This window comes from Leucoraja erinacea, chromosome 16, assembly GCF_028641065.1.
Source record: "Leucoraja erinacea ecotype New England chromosome 16, Leri_hhj_1, whole genome shotgun sequence".
NCBI classification, from domain to species: Eukaryota; Metazoa; Chordata; class Chondrichthyes; order Rajiformes; family Rajidae; genus Leucoraja; species Leucoraja erinaceus.
In genome coordinates, this window is record NC_073392.1 from 2,851,277 (window position 1) to 2,870,132 (window position 18,856).

Sequence of the window (18,856 nt, forward strand, 5' to 3'; positions counted from 1 at the left end):
ACTAATCACATAAAACTCACATCAGTCTGAAGAAGGTTTCCCCACACACTCCAAAGTCTGGCAGATTGGTAGGTTAATTGATTTCTGTAAATTGTCTAGTGTGTAGGATAGTGTCTAATGTGTAGGTGGGCTGAAGAGCCTGCTTCCACACAGTATCGCAAAATTCTAACTCTAAAGAGTGCTACCTGAGACAGGTTGGGCTGACTGCTCACAGAACCTTCACCACTTTATGGGCAATGCAAGCATTTGACAAGAGAGTAAAAGACATAACGATGACAAAGCATGAACCCTCTGGTTAATACCATGAACATTTATGGGCATTGCAAATAGTAGGAAGCCAATGAGACAATTGTTAGGTTTTGAAAAAGCATGACTTTAAAAGATTTTATTTAGCATTTGTCAATGTAATGACAAGTTTAAGATCTTGGTCTCTCCTTCTTGCCCTTGTACAGGGCCAACAAAGACACGTTGGCAACTTTAACCACCTTGAAGCGGACGCCAGGGATATCACCAACGGCATGTCCCTTACGGCCAAAGCCAGCAACCAGAACCTCATCGTTTTCCTAAAGGACACAATTGAAACAATTAAACATTTACAATAGTAAGCAATTACAAACTTGAAAACATGCACATGTAAGGAAGAATTAATTATTGTAAAACAAAGCCTGGAGTATGAAGAAGGGTCCCAACCCAAACATCACCTATCATGTCCTCCACAGAGGGTAGACACAAAATGCTGGAGTAACTCAACGGACAGACAGCATCTCAGAAGAGAAGGAATGGGTGACGTTTCGGGTCTAGACACTTCTTCAGTGCAAAATGTCCTCCACAGATGCTATCAAAGTTGCTCCAGCACTTTGTTTTACTCAAGACGCCAGCATTTCCAATTCCATGTCTCCAATTAACTATTAGAATTGCTCTGCATGTTAATTCCATACTGCTTATATCACCCAAAACACCAATAGTGGAGTTAATGGGAAAATGTGGGTGTGTTTGACACTGCAGTTGGTAAGAGTAGTGGTTTTTAATAGAATTAAATGAGATTTTTGTCACAGTCTTGGCCAGATTTATTGGCCGACCTCGATTGCCCTCAAGCAGATGGTCGCGGCCCTCCTTCTAAAACCATCCACTGAAGGGCCTCTCTCAAGCTGAGACAGTATTTCAACAAGCAAAGATGAAGGAAGACCAAAATATTTCTAATTCAGGATGGTTTGCATCTTAGAGGGAAGTGTATAGGTGATGTGTTCCCACACATACCTGCTCGATTATGATGGTTTGCATCTTAGAGGGAAGTGTATAGGTGATGTGTTCCCACACATACCTGCTCGATTATGCCAGTCAACTTGTCAATTTAGGAGGCAGTAATCATATAGGTTGCAGTTTACAAGTTCCTTGCCATTAGCTCACAATGTGCCACCATAAACACAATTAATTGACCTGCACCTACTTGCAACAGCAACAATGGGCCAGGAAGCAAACACAAAACCGTTAGACTCAAGATCCACCTTGCTTCCCAATACATCTGTGTCTCATATCTGGCATTCCACAAACTATTGCCTGCTTCCACATTGATAAGCAGTCGGATATTTGGGCAATGTTTTCTGCAGTGCCTTCATCTATATAAATTATAAATTAAGATTGACTAAACTATTCTTCTGTACCCAAATGGCCCCAGGGAGAAGTGGCTCCTCGTGTGAAAGATCTCTTCAAGGCAAAAATCCCTTTTCACACTCTTCAGTTCAGTTTCGTTTATTGTCACGTGTACCGAGGTACAGTGAAAAGCTTTTGTTGCGTGCTAACTAGGTAGCAGAAAGACAATACATGATCTAAAGTGATTAACATCATTTTTAGCTGTTCAATGTGGTCATAACATTTGAACAGAAATATTATTGTGAAGATCTTCAAATATCTGCAAATAGGGGGTGTCAGGATTTTATCCCAGTGACGAGGAAAACTCAATTGAGGCTGCAGTGAAATTTCAAACTACTTTGAAGGTAGTACGTTACTTTGAGGTTTCAGGGTTGGTAGTATCCATTATTTATCTTGCAGGTTTCAGGGTTGGAATTTCAAAAAAAATAACGGAAATTTTAAAACAGAAATGTTTTACCAAATCTATTTTTGTATACCCAGAAAACTATAAAAGGCAAAAGACACCATAGTTGATTAACACCAAACAAAATGATATCAAGTGACCACATTTTCCACTAATAGAAATTAATTCCGTACCGAGCAAGTATAGTAAACATAAGTGCTTAAAAATAGCGGAGTCAGTGGATATGGGGAGAAGGCAGGAACGGGGTACTGATTGGGGATGATCATCCATGACCACAGTGAATGGCGGTGCTGGCTCGAAGGGCTGAATGGCCTATTCCTGTATCTATTGTCTATTGCTTACCTCGATGAAATTCAAGCAACCATCATTTGGAACAAAGGCTGTGATTTTCTTGCCATTCTTAATGAGCTGCACTCGGACGCACTTTCGGATCGCAGAATTGGGCTGCTTAGCCTCAACGCCACTGAAAGAGAATAAAGAGTTATTTGCAAAACGTCGACATTTAACTCGTCTTCATTCTTTGCCCTCTCCGAAAGGTATGTTTTGAAACATGGCAACCTAGAAATTGGCCGAGAGGTTTTCAGTGGGTTTTACTGTGTAATAATATACATATCAACAATTGAGTGAACAGTCGTAACGATTTATGTATTAATATGTTTAATACTTTCAGTTACAAGTCTCATCAAATGAATACACTAATACACGTGCAGATAAAAATGCTGGAGAAACTCAGCGGGTGAGGCAGCATCTATGGAGCGAAGGAATAGGTGACGTTTCGGGCCGAAGCGACCCGAAAAGTCACCTATTCATTTGCACCATGGATGCTGCCTCACCCGCTGAGTTTCTCCAGCATTTTTGTCTACCTTCGATTTTTCCAGCATCCACAGTTCCTTCTTAACCGATACAAGTGTGATATTTTCCAAACAAGAGATTAGTCTTTTTTTTAACAATTCCTTGTGAGAAAAGAGGAAAGACAAGTACCAGATGCTCCAGGGAAGTAAACTACTGCTGTAACAGGCCCTGTGTTTATAAATACTTACACTTTTTCCAAGACTATTCCTTTGGCATGGGAAGCACCCCCGAATGGGTTAGCCTTCAACGCTGTCCCCAAGTGGGCCTTCTTGTATTGCTTGTCGTGCCATTTCTGATCACGACGGAGGTTACGTAGCTTTCTTGCTGTACGGAGACCACGGCACTTACCTAAACACAAGCATTACAATCACATGTGAATGAATACATCAACGTTTCTTACAGTACAGTAATCGGGCAAGGAATTGACGTCTGACACTGACAGGTTCACAAGGTTAATTCTCGGGATGGCGGGACTGCCATGTCCTGAGAGAATGGAGCGACTGGGCTTGTACACTCTGGAATTTAGAAGGATGAGAGGATATAATTGAAACATATAAGATTAAGGGTTCGGACAAGCTAGAGGCAGGAAACATTCGCTTTCTTCACTGCCTGCTGCATCTGCATGCTTACTACAAGGACGCCCAGATCTTGTAGTAAGCATGCAATAATAATAATGTTATTATTATTAATGTTTAGTGTTTTTGTAACTGTCACTGTATGTCATGTTGTTACTTGTGGGCGGAGCACCAAGGCAAATTCCTTGTATGTGAATACCTGGGCAATAAACTTACTTACTTATGCACTGCCTAAATTTTATCAAGCCAAGGGTTATTTCCGCTTGCAAACATTTTTTTTACCCCAATTTGCCCTGCTGCTTTCAATCCGCCTCCTTCCCTGCTCTTTTTGGGGGGCGTGGGAGCACCCGGAGAAAACCCAGGGAGAGGGTACAAGCTGCGGACAGACGGGATCGAACCCGGGCAGATCGACACCAAATGCCGGAGTAACTCTTTCAAGAGAGAGGGCTATTAAAGATAGCGGAGTCGGGGGGTATGGGGGGAAGGCAGGAACGGGGTACTGATTGTGGATGATCAGCCATGATCACATTGAATGGCGGTGCTGGCTCGAAGGGCCGAATGGCCTACTCCTGCACCTGGTGTCTAACTCAGCGGGCTGTGGACGTTTCGGGTCCACGTGGAGCTGTGTGTGTGTGTGTGTGTGAGCGGCTAGGCCCGAGGCCTGGGCCTCGCGTACTGAGTGGGCCGGAGCAGCGGGCGGGCGGGCGGGACCGAGGCCTCACCCGCGGCGGCCGCTCCTCAATCAGTCTCCCCTCACCCGTGTGTCTCCCCCCGAGCGGGGGGGTGTGGGTGTGTGATGTGTGGGTGATCAGCCATGAGTGCGTGTGAATGGCGGTGTGTGTCGAAGGGCCGAGTGGCCGTGTCCTGCACCTGTGTGTGTGAGTCAGCGGGCGTGTGTGGACGTTTGTGAGTGTGAGTGTGAGTGCGCGTGTGTGCGAGTGGCCTCTCACCCATGTGTGAGCGGCTAGTGCCCGAGGCCTGGGCCTCGCGTACTGAGTGGGCCGTGAGTGCGGGCGGGCGGGACCGAGGCCTCACCCGCGGCGGCCGCTCCTCACACAGTCTCCCCTTCACCCCTGTGTCTCCGGTGTAAGTGTGAGTGAGTGTGAGTGCGAGTGCGTGTGTGAGCGAGCGGCCTCTCACCCATGTCTCTCCCCCGGTGCCGGGCGGGCGGGTGTGAGCGCGAGTGTCAGTGTGTGTGAGTGAGTGTGAGCGAGTGTGAGCGAGCGGCCTCTCACCCATGTCTCTCCCCCGGTGCCGGGCGGGCGTGTGTGTGAGCGAGTGCGTGTGTGAGCGGGCGTGTGTGAGTGTGAGCGCGGGTGTGAGTGTGAGTGCGAGTGTGAGCGAGCGGCCTCTCCTCACCCATGTCTCTCCCCCAGTGCCGGGCGGGTGTGAGTGAGTGCGAGTGCGAGTGAGTGTGAGGGCGTGTGTGTGTGAGTGCGAGTGTGAGCGAGCGGCCCTCCTCACCCATGTCTCTCCCCCAGTGCCGGGCGGGCGGGTGTGAGCGCGAGTGTGTGTGAGCGTGTGTGTGTGAGTGTGAGCGAGCGGGTGTCAGTGTCTCTGAGTGTGAGCGAGCGGGGTGTGAGTGAGTCTCTCCCCGAGTGAGTGTGAGGGCGGTGTGTGTGAGCGCGAGTGTCAGTGTGTGTGAGTGAGTGTGAGTGCGTGTGTGAGCGAGCGGCCTCTCTCACCCATGTCTCTCCCCCGGTGTCCGCGCCGGAAAGAGCGCGCCCCGCCCGCGCCGCCTCACCTAGCCGCAGCCAGGACCCCGGCCGCGCCTGCCCCGCCCGCGCCTGCTTCTACTCCACACCCCACATTTCCCTCTACCCCACACACACACACCCCCACAACACACCACACGCGCCCCAAATAAAATACTAAACTACCCTCTCTGTATTAAAGCCGCAAACATACAAATAAACACCCACACACGCCAGGTCCCGCCTCCCGCGGCCGCTGATTGGCTGCGGGGCCGGATCTCCCCTGGCGATGGTTGGTCGGGGCGGGGTCAGTCAGTCAGCGGGGCCCGGGGGGGGGGGGGGGGGGGGGGGGGGTGAGGGGGTGCGCACCGGCAATGGCGCCCCCCCCTGCTCACAGTGTGGGTACTACACCCTCCCTCACAGTGTGGGTACTACACCCTCCCTCACAGTGTGGGTACCAAAGATTATAGAGTGGAGCTCAGCTCTATGATCAGCGGGTCAAGTCAAGTCACATTTATTTATATAGCACATTTAAAAAACAACTCTCGTTGGCCAAAGTGCTTTACATTTATTATAAGAATAGTATAAACAAACAAACCTCTTAAACACTTACACTATGAGCTGGAGAAACTCAAGTGCAGCAGCATCCATGGAGCGACAAAATAGGCGACGTTTCGGACGAAACCCTGCTTAACATTGATTATAAGGGGGGTATAAACAAACAAATTCCCTTCTTCAGACTGATCAGTCTGAAGAAGGGTTTCGGCCCGAAACGTTGCCTATTTTCTTTGCTCCATAGATGCTGCTGCACCCGCCCACTGAGTTTCTCCAGCAATTTTGTGTACCTTCGATCTTCCAGCATCTGCAGTTCCTTCTTGAACAAACTACATACATATATACATATAGTCCTCGCTCAGTGGACGTCAGGAAAGGCATGGGAGTAGAGATAGGTTTTTAGTCTTGACTTAAAGGAGTTGATGGAGGGGGCAGTTCTGATGGGAAGAGGGACGCTGTTCCACAGACTAGGAGCTGCAACCGCAAAGGTGGTTACTACACCCCCCTCACAGTGTGAATACTGTCGTTATCTGAAAGCCTCTTAAACCCCTAGGTGGCACAGTGGTGCGGCAGTAGAGTTGCTGCCTTAAATGGCCAGAGACTCAGGTTCAATCCAGACCTCGGCTGCTGTCTGCGTGTAGTTTGCACGTTCTCCCTGTGACCACGTGGGCTTTCTCCGGGTGCTCCAGTTTCTTCCCACATTCAAAGACGTGCAGGTTTGTAGGTCAATTGGCTTCTGTAAATTGTCCCTGCTGTGTCGGGTAGAAACACTGTATGGGTGATCGCTGGTCGGTGCGGAATCGATGGGCTGAAGGGCGTGGTTCCATGGTGTTTCTCTAAACTAAACTAAACTAAAAACGCTTGAATTGCGATGTTACAACCAAGAACTATAGCTATGTTCAATATGGTTTGAAACATAGAACAGTACAGCACAGGAACAGGCCCTTCGGCTCACAAAGTCCGTGCTGAACATGATGTCTATTCGAAATCCTCCTAAACACCACTATTGTATCTGCCTCCACCACCCCTCCCTCGATGATAAGAAAGCTGGTAGATAATTCCGTTGCTAGACATATAAAACAATTTATGGATAATAAATTGGAAAAGCTGAATGTAGGGTTTCGAAGAATGAGGGGGGACCTCAATGAAACTTACAGAACAGCAAAATGCCTGGATAGAGTGGATGTGGAGAGGATGTTTCCACTAGTGGGAGAGTCTAGGACTAGAGGTAATAGCTTCAGAATTAAAGGACTTTTTTTTAGGAAGGAGATGAGGAGGAATTTATTTAGTTACAGGGTGGTGAATCTGTGGAATTCTATGGGGAAAAAGCAGGAACGGGGTACTGATTTTATATGGTGGACAAAAGTACTGGAGAAACTCAGCGGGTGCAGCAGCATCTAAGGAGCGAAGGAAATAGGCAACGTTTCGGCACGAAACGTTGCCTATTTCCTTCTCTCCTTAGATGCTGCTGCACCCGCTGAGTTTCTCCAGCACTTTTGTCTACCTTCGATTTACCAGCATCTGCAGTTCCTTCTTAAATACTGATTTTAGATGATCAGCCATGATCATATTGAATGGCGGTGCTGGCTCGAAGGCTGAATGGCCTACCCCTGCACCTATTTTTCTATGTTTCTATGTTGCCTGACCCGCTGAGGGAGGTATTTCAGTTTAATTCATTGTCACTGAGGTACAGTGTAAAGCCTTTTGCTGAGTGTCTTCCAGTTACTCCAGCACTTTGTGTTTTTGTTGTTGTTGTTGTTGTGTAGTATTTACCAGCATCTGCAGTTAGTTTCAGGCAAAGATCTTAACAGAGGATCTTTGGTTTCAGGTGTCCTCAAGTTCACCTCAAGAGTTAAAACCTTTTGCATGCAGGCTCCATCGTCACCGACAAACTCTCTCCGAGTTGCAATGCTGAGTTCACCTCTCTCGCTCTCCCGCAGGCACCATCTTCTCCGTTAAACTCGCCAGCAGAGGGACAGAGTCAGGCCGAGTCCCCGCGTCACGGCGTTAACTCGCTGCCCGGCGCCCGCTGTCTCTGTCTCTATCCCGGGGTGGGGAGTGAAGCCCCGGCGGGGGTGAGGGAGAGGGGCCGAGTCCATGCCCGCCCTGCTGGGCCGCGCCCTCCGCCTCCTGCAGCGATCCTTGGCCGCGGGCCCAGCTCTAGGCCGCGGCTCGTCTCTCGGCCCAGCCCCAGCTCCAGGCTCAAGCTTAAGCGCAGGCCCAGCTCCAGGCCCAGGCTCAAGCCCAGCTCGAGGTTCAGGCCCAGCCTCAGCACCAGGCCCAGGTTCAAGCTCAAGCGTAGGCCCAGCCTTAGTACCAGGTTCAGGCTCAGACTCAGCACCAGGTTCGGGCCCAGCCCCATTTCCAGGCCCAGGCTCAAGCCCAGCTCCAGGTTCAGCACCTGGCCCAAGCTCAAGCCCAGCTCCAGGTTCAGGCCCAGACTCTACTCTAGGCTCAGCCTCAGCCTCAGGCCTACGTCCAGGCCCACCTCAGGCTCCAAGCCCTTACCCAATGCCAGGCCCAGCCATGCAGACGGCCGTGGTCCGCTGTGTCCCGAGTGAGACCAAGATGACCATAGCGCTGGAGGTGTGCGGGGGGCGGCGGCGGCTGGAGCGGGAGCAGAGCGAGTGCCTGCGGGCCGCGCTGGCTCGCATCGCGCACCACCTGCTCAAGGCCCAGGCCGGGGCCCGCAAAGGCAAGAAAGGTGCTGCACAGGCCTCGGCTCAAGCCCAGGAGCAGGCCCCAGACCAGGCCTCGGCCCAAGCCCAGGAGCAGGCCCCAGACCAGGCCCCGGCGATCAGCCTATACATGGGCGAGCAGGCCATACCAGGCGACACGAGTAATGCGGAGGCCTGGCAGGAGGGCGCCGAGCTGCGGGTGGGCTCGGTCCACTACCGCGTGCAGCGGAACCCGCCCGGGCTGACGCTGCTGGCGCTGCCCGCCTCCATGTTGGCGGGATTCCCCGTCTGCCCCCGGCTCCAGGTGGAGTTTGGGCAGGCGGCCGATTGCAGCTTCGAGTGGCTGCAGGAGACCGAGGCCGGGCGCTGGGAACATGCGGCCTACGGCAGGGTCTTCACCCCTCCGCCCGACCTGGTGGGCCGCAGGCTGAAGCTGCGCTGCTGCCCGGGAGATGCCAGCAGGTTGGGGCCGGAGTCCGAGGCCCTGAGCTCGGGCCCTGTGCAACTAGGCCCCGAGGCCTGCACTTTTGACGGCCGCCACTCCTTCACCCAGCAGGCCGCGGCTGGATCTGTACTCCGGGTGGTCTCCTACAACATCCTGGCTGATATCTACGCCCAGACCGAGCTGTCCAAGACCACCCTGTACCCCTACTGCCCGCCCCATGCCCTGCATGCCCATTACAGGGAGAACCTGGTCAAGAAGGAGGTGCTGGGCTACCAGGCCGACCTGCTGTGCCTGCAGGAGGTGGACAAGGCCCTCTTCAACTACAGCCTGCGGCCTGCGCTCGATGCCTTCGGCTACCAGGGCCTGTTCCGCCTCAAGGGGAAGCAGCACGAAGGCCTGGCCACCTTCTACAGAGCCTCCCGATTCCAGCTGCTGTCTCAGCACGACGTGACCCTGGGCCAGGCTTTGGCCTCCGACCCTCTGCACACTCACCTCCTCCAGGATGTAGCTGCAAACCCCAGCGTCCAGGAAAAGGTGCTGCACAGGTCAACCACCCTGCAGGTACCAACAATATCTCTTAAACCACTGCATTTCAACCTTTGACCACACATATGTGGAAATGAGGCACTGCAGATGCTGGTTTGTACCAAAGATGGACACAAAGTGCTGGAGTAACTCAACTGGTCAGGCAGCATCTCTGGAGAAAAAGCAGATGAAGAAGGGTCCCGACCTGAAACGTTACCTGTCCTTGTTCTCCAGAGATGCCACCCTGATTTAATCCAGCACTTTTTTGTCTGTCTTTCATTGTTCCTTATGTTTTAAATATCATACTTCATACAATGTCATACATACTTCCTTATGTTTTAAGCCACTGTTTCAACCAGCAGGCAGGTGGGACTAGTGTAGATGGGGCATCATCTGTGGAATTCTCTGCCTCAGAGGGCGGTGGATGCGGGTTCTCTGGATGCTTTCAAGAGGGAGCTAGATAGGGCTCTTAAAAATAGCGGAGTCAGGGGATATGGGGAGAAGGCAGGAACGGGGTACTGATTGGGGACGATCAGCCATGATCACATTAAATGGCGGTACTGGCTCAAAGGGCCGGATGGCCTACTCCTGCACCTATTGTCTATTGTCATGGTCGGCATAGGCGGGTAGTTTATTATTGTCAAATGTACCGAGGTTCAGTGAAAATCTTTTTTATTGTTTGCTATCCCGTCAGCCGAAAGACGGTACACGATTACAATCGAGCTGTCCACAGTGTTCAGATACAGGATAAAGGGAATAACCTTTAGTGCAAGGTAAAGTCTGATTAAAGATCGTCCGAGGTCGATAAAAATGTTGGAGAAACTCTGTGGGTGAGGCAGCATCTATGGAGTGAAGGAATAGGTGACGTTTCGGGTCGAGACCCGAAACGTCACCTATTCCTTTGCTCCAAAGATGCTGCCTCGCCTGCTGAGTTTCTCCAGCATTTTTGTCTACGATTTTTTCAGCATCTGTAGTTCTTTCTTAAACACTAAAGATCGTCCGAGGGTCTCCAATGAGATAGATGGTACAGGATCGCTTTCTCGTTGGTGATAGGATGGCTCAGTTGCCTGATAACAGGTGGGAAGAAACTGTCCCTGAATCTGGAGGTGTGTGTTTTCACACTTCTGTACCTGTTGCGTGATGGGAGAGGGGAGAAGTGGGAGTGACCGGTGTCCTTGATTACGTTGCTGGCCTTGATGAGGCTGCGTGAAGTGTAGATGGAGTAAGGCTGAAGGGCCTGTTCCTGTGCTGTACGATGCTCTGGCATCGTGTTTTAAAGCTGTGTTTCAACCTTTGAGTATGTGTCAAGTCAAGTCAAGTCGAGAGTTTATTGTAATGTGTCCCAGCCGAATATTCTTCAGCCGAATATTGTGCCCCTGTTTGGTCCAGGTCATCCCACACACACCATGTGGACACCCAATTGAACTCAACAATGAGGATCATCACAGGAACAATCCGCTCAACACCACTCCCCTGGCTCCCTGTCCTATCCAACATAGCCCCTCCACACATCCGGCGAGTAGTCCTCACTCAAAGGATGCTCCAAAAGACCAAAAACTCCCCTCACCTGCCAATTCACATGGACATCTTCAACCCACCCACTGCTCGACTTCCATCTAGACGACCAATTTGGAAGAACCCACCACCAGCTGATTTCACCATCCAATCAGCTTGGAAAAAGGAATGGGAGTCCAAGGATGTCCCAAATAAACATCTGGTGTCAGACCCCACCCTACCGGTCCCTGGCACCAATCTCCCAAGGAAGCAGTGGACGACGCTGAATAGATTCAGGACTGGACATGGCCCCTGCTTGGCCAGCCTTCACAAATGGGGCAGCAGTCCAACCCCACGGTGTGCTTGTGTAGAGCAGCAAACAATGCAACACATCATTGAAGCATGCCCTCAACAAAGACTCAAAGGAGGACTTGTCACCCTTCATACAGCAAATCAAGAGGCAACTGCTTGGCTAAAGGACTTTGCATTCGCTAAATAAATGTGTCCCAGATAGGATAATGAAATTCTTGCTTGCTGCTGCACAACAGAATATGAAATCATAATACAGAACATGAGATAAAAGTTCAATGTGTCTATATACTGTTGACCATATATATACACAATAAATAAACAGATAAAGTGCAATAGTAAAAATAGACAGTTATTGTTCAGAGCTTGTTTGATATTGTGTTTAATAGCCTGATGGCTGTGGGGAAGAAGCTGTTCCTGAACAGAGCCCCAGTGAGACTACACCTGGAGTATTGTGTGCAGTTTTGGTCCCCTAATTTGAGGAAGGACAGTCTTGCTATTGAGAGTGTGCAGCGTAGGTTTACACGGTTAATTCCCGGGATGGTGGGACTGTCATATGCTGAGAGAATGGAGCAGCTGGGCTTGTATACTCTGGAGTTTAGAAGGATGAGTGGGGATCTTATTGAAACATTTCAGATTATTAAGGGTTTGGACACACTAGAGGCAGGAAATATGTTCCCAATGTTGGGGGAGTCCAGAACCAGGGGCCACAGTTTAAGAATAAGGGGTAAGCCATTTAGAATGGAGACAAGGAAACACTTTTTCTCACAGAGAGTTGTGAGTCTGTGGAATTCTCTGCCTCAGAGGGCGGTGGAGGCCAGTTCTCTGGATGCTTTCAAGAGAAAGCTAGATAGGGCTCTTAAAAATAGCGGAGTCAGGGGATATGGGAAGAAGGCAGGAACGGGGTACTGATTGGGGATGATCAGCCATGATCACATTGAATGGCGGTGCTGGCTCAAAGGGCCGAATGGCCTACTCGTGCGCCTATTGTCTATTGTCTATTGAACCTGGATGCTTCAGATTTCATTCACTTTGAACTTCATTGTCCTCTTCTCTGCAACTTAAAACATGCCTGTTCTCTCACTTTCCCAGTCCAATAAGGGTTATTGATTTGAAATATTAACTGTTGTTTTATTATTACTTTTAACACTTTTTTGTTGTTTAGGTTTGTGTGCTTCAGTCCCTTGAAGATCCATCAAGGAAAGTGTGCGTTGCTAATACTCATCTTTACTGGCACCCAAAAGGTACACATTCAGCGTTATCGTGTTAGCATCATTTCAGGGGGAGGGAGATTGCAACCTTCACGTGGTCCGCCCTGTTTCAACGAATGCAATCAACCTGGCGTGCACAATCAAATAGAACAAGTTGCCCTACAACTTTAGGCTGTGCACGCCATACGCAAGAAGAAGAAGTATAATTTCTTTGGCCCATCCACTTATTTTAATAATTTATCGCATTTTTCCATTATAAAAATAATTTAATTGACTAATTATGATTGCAGAACAGAGAGATGCATGGTTCCTAAAAGTGGTTCCTAAAAGTTCCCTTCAGTTCCCTTCAGTTTATTGTTACGTGTGCCCATGTGCAGTGAAAAGCGTTTGTTGCGGGCTATCCAGTCAGCAGAAAGACACTGGTTTAAACCAAAAATAAGACACAAAAAGCTGGAGTAACTCAGCGGGACAGGCAGCATCTCTGGAGAGATGGAAGACAATACATGATTACAATCGAGCCATTTACAGGGTACAGATACATGAAAAGGGAATAACGTTTAGTGCAAGGTAAAGCCAGCAACGTCCGATCAAGGATAGTCCGAGGGTCACCAATGAGGTAGATAGTAGCTGAGCACTGCTCTCTGGGTGTGGTAGGATGGTTCAGTTGCCTGATAAATCAGGCAGGGTGGTGAAGACGGCATTTGGCATGCTCACTCACACCGGGACAAGTACTGAGTAAGAAGGTTGGGAGATCATGGTGCAGCTGTACAAGTGTTGAGTGAGACCACACTTGGAGTTTTGTGCACAGTGCTGCTCACGCAGTTGATGAGAGGATGTCATTAAGTCAGAAAGGATGCAGCAGGAATTTCCAAGGTAGTTGCCTGGGCTTGTGGGCTTGAGTCAGGGAGAGGTTGCATAGGCTGGGAGGGCAGTAGGCCGAGGAGTAACCTTATTGAAGTGTACAAGATGATGAAGGGCGTGCATAAAGAGGAGTCTGAGGCTGGATGGCTGAAGGAGCAAGGTTTACGGGGGATTTCAGGGGCAGCTTTTTCACTCGGAAGGGAGTCCATATCTGGAATGAGCTGCCAGAGGAGGCTATAGGAGTGGATATAATTATGGCTTTTCAAAACATTTGAGCAGATGTATGTTCAGGAAAGGTTCCTAATTGCTGGGAGCTTGGATTGGCATTGACAAGGTGGACTGAAGCCCCGTTTCGCACTATATTGAATTGTGACTGACCTTAAATTACAATGAATGAAAGATAAACCGTATTGCCTTCATGAGTGATCTTAATATTTTGATATAACTTCAGTTATTTAAACATTTTAATGTTGGCATGATTGTTGTACAAAGATGAGAGGCAGCATAGTGGTGCAGCAGGTAGAGCTGCTGCCTCACTGCGCCAGAGATCCGGGTTCAATCCTGGCCTTGGGTGCTGTCTTTGTGTAGTTTGTATGTTCTTCCCGTGACCATGTGGGTTTCCCCCGGGTACTCTGGTTTCCTCCCACATCCCAAATTTGTGTAGGTTTGTAGGTTAATTGTCCCTCTGTATACACAGAACTAGTGTGAACAGGTGAGCAATGGTTGACATGGACCTGGTGGGCCGAAGGGCCTGTTTCTGTGCTGTAACTTCAAACTACACGCATAAGTTTTTGATATTCACAATTCTTAGGACATTCTCATCATAGTTAAAGCTGTCGATTAGTGGTGCAATTTGTAAGAGGACAGAAAGGAATCACTTGTTCATACATCTGTGCTTTGCAGATTAGAATCTATTATTAGTTATAAACTGATAACATTTCCAACAGATTGTTTGTTGACCAAACTATGAGTTTAGTTTAGACATACAGCATGGAAACAGGCCCTTCGGCCCACCGAGTCTGCACTGACCTGTGATCCCCACACCGTTACACTATCCAACACACACTCGGGACAATTTACAATTTTACCAAGCCGATTAACCTACAAACCTGGAATGTGGGGGAAAAGCCCAGGTAGGTCATGGGGTTAAAACTCATGTAGGTCAAACTCCACACAGTCAGCACCCGTGGTCAGGATGGAACCGGGGTCTCTGGGGGTGTGAAGCAGCAACTCTACCGCTGCCCCACCGCGCAGTTTGTTGATGTCTGATTTCTCGTACGTTGTTTTTTCCAGGAGGCCATATTCGACTTATTCAGATAGCGGTAGCCTTTCGTCACCTTCAACAGATCACTTCCGAGCTCCATCCCAATACGCCAATCATCTTTTGCGGTGACTTTAACAGTGCCCCGTCCTCGGGCTTGTATGACTTTGTTACCAAAGGAAGCATTTTGCCCGATCACCAAGACTGGACTTCAAACGGCGAGGAGGAGCAGTGCAGAATGGCCCTCACTCACTCCTTCAAACTGGGAAGTGCCTGCGGGGAGCCTGTGTACACAAACTACGTGGGGGGGTTCCAAGGTTGCTTGGACTACATATTTATGGATGAAGACGCGCTGGAGGTTGACCGGGTCATTCCCTTCCCACCTCATGAAGAGATCACCCGACACTTGGCCTTGCCCAGTGTCTCCCACCCATCAGATCACATTGCACTGGTCTGTGATCTAAAGTGGAAATGATCAATAGACAATAGGTGCAGGAGTAGGCCATTTGGCCCTTCGAGACAGCACCGTCATTCAATGTGATCATGGCTGATCATCCACAATCAGTACCCCGTTCCTGCCTTCTCCCCATATCCCCTGACTCCGCTATCTTTAAGAGCCCTATCTAGCTCTCTCTTGAAAGCATCCAGAGAACCGACCTCCACCGCCCTCCGAGACAGAGAATTCCACAGACTCACAACTCTCTGTGAGAAAAAGAGTTTCCCCGTCTCCTTTCTAAATGGCTTACTCCTTATTCTTAAACTGTAGCCCCTGGTTCTGGACTCCCCCAACATCGGGAACATGTGTCCAAACTCTTATCAATGTCCTGTGGCCTGCGGATCCCACAGCTGCTGAGAGAGTTTACAAGGTGAACAAGTGCATCAGCATCAGCATGGACACCTAGAAGCATCTTCACAGAAATGGGCAAACACAGGATTTTTTGTAAAACAAGTCAATGGAATGCATGAGAATAATAATTGAAGCAAAATTGGAATGTGATAATGATGATAACTAATTACGTCTGACAGGAGGGAAACACAAAGTTGGAGCCACTCAGAGGGCCAGGCAAGTGTGCAATTGCTTCGGGTCAGGACAATAGACAATAGGTGCAGGAGTAGGCGATTCGGCCCTTCTAGCCAGCACCGCCATTCAATGTGATCATGGCTGATCATCCCCAATCAGTAGCCCGTTCCTGCCTTCTCCCCATATCCCCTGACTCCGCTATTTTTAAGGGCCCTATCTAGCTCTCTCTTGAAAGTATCCAGAGAACCGCCGAGAATTCCACAGACTCACAACTCTCTGTGAGAAAAAGTGTTTCCTCGTCTCCGTTCTAAATGGCTTACCCCATATTCTGAAACTGTGGCCCCTGGTTCTGGACTCCCCCAACATCGGAAACTTGTTTCCTACCTCTAGCGTGTCCAAACCCTTAATAATCTTATATGTTTCAATTATATGTATACCATTCCTCAGATTGATCAGTCTGACGAAGGGTCCCAACCTGAAACATTGCTTAGTCCATTCCCCTCACAGATGCTGCCTGACCCTCTGAGTTACTCCAACACTTTGTGTTTTGCTCCAGATTCCAGTGTGTGTGCAGTTCCCTGTGTCTACACTAGGCCCAGACTTATAATGCATGCAGGAGTTTACATTTAATTGGGAGCAGAGTGTTGCTGGCATTAAGTTATGGAAACCATTGAAGCAAATCAAATTCAATGGTCAAGTGATCCAATTGTATAATTTGGTTTAGATTTCCAGAAAATGTAGGGAATTTCCATCTAACCAAATAATGCGCTGGTCAAATGCAAAATATGTAGTCTGCATTGTGTTCAACATTAGATCTCAACTGTAAATAAACACAGATGTTTAAACATATGGAACCGGCTGATCTGAGTTTTCAAATGTCAAAGTGAAATTGTACCTTAATCAAAGGTAGACAAAAATGCTGGAGAAACTCAGCGGGTGAGGCAGCTTCAGTTCAGTTTTATTTGTCATCGGTAGGTTAACACAGGGTCAACGGTACAATGGAATGTGTTTGACAAGACAATGGGTCACCTCAGCAGTGATATTACAAGGATAAAATTAAGGAAAAAAAAAAATAAGAGTGACATTGGTCGGTGAAAGACAATAATAAATAAAATAATCAACATATATGATGTGTTTATGAGTTCAGAAGCCTGATGGCATGATGGTAAAAACTGTTCTTGCGTCTGGTGGTACGTGCAGCCATGCTCTTGTATCGTCTGCCTGACAATAACAAGGAGAAGTCTGCGTGCTGGGTGGCTGTGGTCCTCGATGATGCTGTCTTCCTTCCGCGGGCAACGCCTGTGGAAAATGTCCTGAATGGCCAGTGATGTACTGTGCCACCTTCACCAATCTCTGTTGTGATTTGCGGCTGTGGGCAGAACAGTTCCTGTACCAGACTTCTATGGAGCGAAGGAATAGGTGACGTTTCGGGTCGAGACCCGAAACGTCACCTATTCCTTCGCTCCATAGATGCTGCCTCACCCGTTGAGTTTCTCCAGCATTTCTGTCTACCTTCGATTTTTCCAGCATCTGCAGTTCCTTCTTAAACATTGTACCTTAATAATCAAAGTACATTTCTAACTTTACAAAGCTTTAACAAGTGTGAATATTCCTGGTTTGTGATGAGGTTACATTTTGGAACATTCAATAAGCATAAACAATGAATGGATAGCTATTAATAAAACTGACTGGAGCATGACTCAGTGTTCATTATGAATACATTAATCTGTTGTTAGATTCAAGAGAGTTTATTGTCATGTGTCCCTGATAGGACAATGACATTTTTGCTTTGCTTCAGCACAACAGAACATAGTAGGCATGACTACAAAACAGATCAGTGTGTCCATATACCATTATATAAATATATACACACATGAATAAATAAACTGATCAAGTGCAAATAACAGATAATGGGCTATTAATGTTCAGAGTTTTGTTGAGTTTAATAGCCTGATGGCTGTGGGGAAGTAGCTATTCCTGAACTTGGTTGTTGCAGTTTTTCAGGTTCCTGTACCTTCTACCTGAAGGCAGCGAGGAGATGAGTGTGTGGCCAGGATGGTGTGTGGGTCCTTGATGATGCTGCCAGCCTTTTTGAGGCAGCGACTGCGATAGATCCCCTCGATGGAAGGGAGGTCAGAGCCGATGATGGACTGGGCAGTGTTTACTACTTTTGGTAGTCTTTTCCTCTGGAGTGGGCTAATTCTCAAAATCAGTCATCTGAGCAAATTCAAACAAACTTTAGGGAAAATATTTGATTTGAGGGGGTACAAGTCATCTTGGATGGATACAGAAAATTAGCAACCACTTTGCCTTCTACCCAATTAGTGCGAGATGCAAACAGAAGCAAAGACCTATTGGTTTGGACATGAATTTGTTTTCATTGCATTATATGGCATATGCCATTTAATTTTCATTAAAACATTGACAACTGAAAGGCTGCTGCCATATCCATTACACTCTACCAGTCTATTTCTCTTCTCTCTTGATGTTTAGTCAGGCCACATGGAAACAGGCCCTTCAGCCCAAAAAGCCCCATATACTCTGTTCCCACCTGCCAGCATTTGCCCATATCCCTCTAAACCTTTCCCACCCATGTACCTGTCCAAATTAATAGTACCTCAACTACCTCTTCTGCCAACTCCGCATATGATCTTATCAACCTCCATAATGGTGATTGTAGGAAGGTGGCTGTTCCTGAACCTGGTGGTGTGAGACTTCAAGCTTCACTACCTCCTGCCTGATGGTGGCAATGAGAAGAGGGCACAGCCCAAATGGTGGAGATCCTCGATGTTAGATGCTGCCTTCTTGAGCAGCGCCTCATGTAGATGTTGTCAGTAGTGCTGGTGATGGCCCTGCACGAGTCCATCACTATCTGCAGCCTCTTGTAATCCTGTGTTGGACCATGCAAAGCCATGGTCACACCCAAAGATCCTAGAGGAGCTATAGGATCTTTGGTCACACCTGCCAACTCTGTATTTCTCTAAAACTCTCCTTCAAGAACTTGATTAAAACCTTTCATCTTCAACCAAGCTTTTGCTCACCCGTCCAAATACCACCCATCTTAGGCTTGCTGTCAATTTTTGTGTTTATGTTAAAAAAAAGAAAAAAAAGAGTGCTTTGGTTTACCTGTAACTGGCATCACCAGAAGGTGCAATTAATGTCATGTGATTGGGCAGAATTAGGCCATTCAACCCATCAAGTCTACTCTGCCATTCAATCAATAGACAAATAGGTGCAGGAGTAGGCCATTCGGCCCTTTGAGCCCAGGAGCACCGCCATTCAATGTGATCATGGCTGATCATCCCCAATCAATACCCCGTTC

General features: G+C 48.3%; 2 protein-coding genes across 4 annotated transcripts; one reads left to right on the forward strand and one right to left on the reverse strand.

The window, feature by feature from the left end:
- Positions 1-349: 349 nt before the first annotated feature.
- rps23 (ribosomal protein S23) lies at positions 350-5,316 on the reverse strand. 3 transcript variants are annotated; one of them, XM_055647537.1, is made up of 4 exons: positions 5,166-5,316; positions 3,094-3,253; positions 2,396-2,516; positions 350-563 (listed from the first exon to the last, which is right to left on the reverse strand). In XM_055647537.1, exons 1-4 carry the CDS (start codon positions 5,167-5,169, stop codon positions 417-419), a joined length of 432 nt encoding a protein of 143 aa, XP_055503512.1. In that variant the 5' UTR covers positions 5,170-5,316; the 3' UTR covers positions 350-416. The 3 variants fall into 3 exon arrangements, with proteins under 3 accessions (XP_055503512.1, XP_055503514.1, XP_055503513.1); XM_055647539.1 differs by lacking the exon at positions 5,166-5,316 and adding an exon at positions 4,840-4,858; XM_055647538.1 differs by lacking the exon at positions 5,166-5,316 and adding an exon at positions 4,621-4,692.
- Positions 5,317-7,495: 2,179 nt separating this feature from the next.
- Positions 7,496-16,301, forward strand: pde12 (phosphodiesterase 12). Its single transcript, XM_055647554.1, has 3 exons — positions 7,496-9,413; positions 12,346-12,424; positions 14,546-16,301. The coding sequence occupies exons 1-3, from the start codon at positions 7,827-7,829 to the stop codon at positions 14,986-14,988; spliced, it is 2,109 nt and encodes a 702-aa protein (XP_055503529.1). The 5' UTR covers positions 7,496-7,826; the 3' UTR covers positions 14,989-16,301.
- The last annotated feature ends 2,555 nt before the right edge of the window (positions 16,302-18,856 follow it).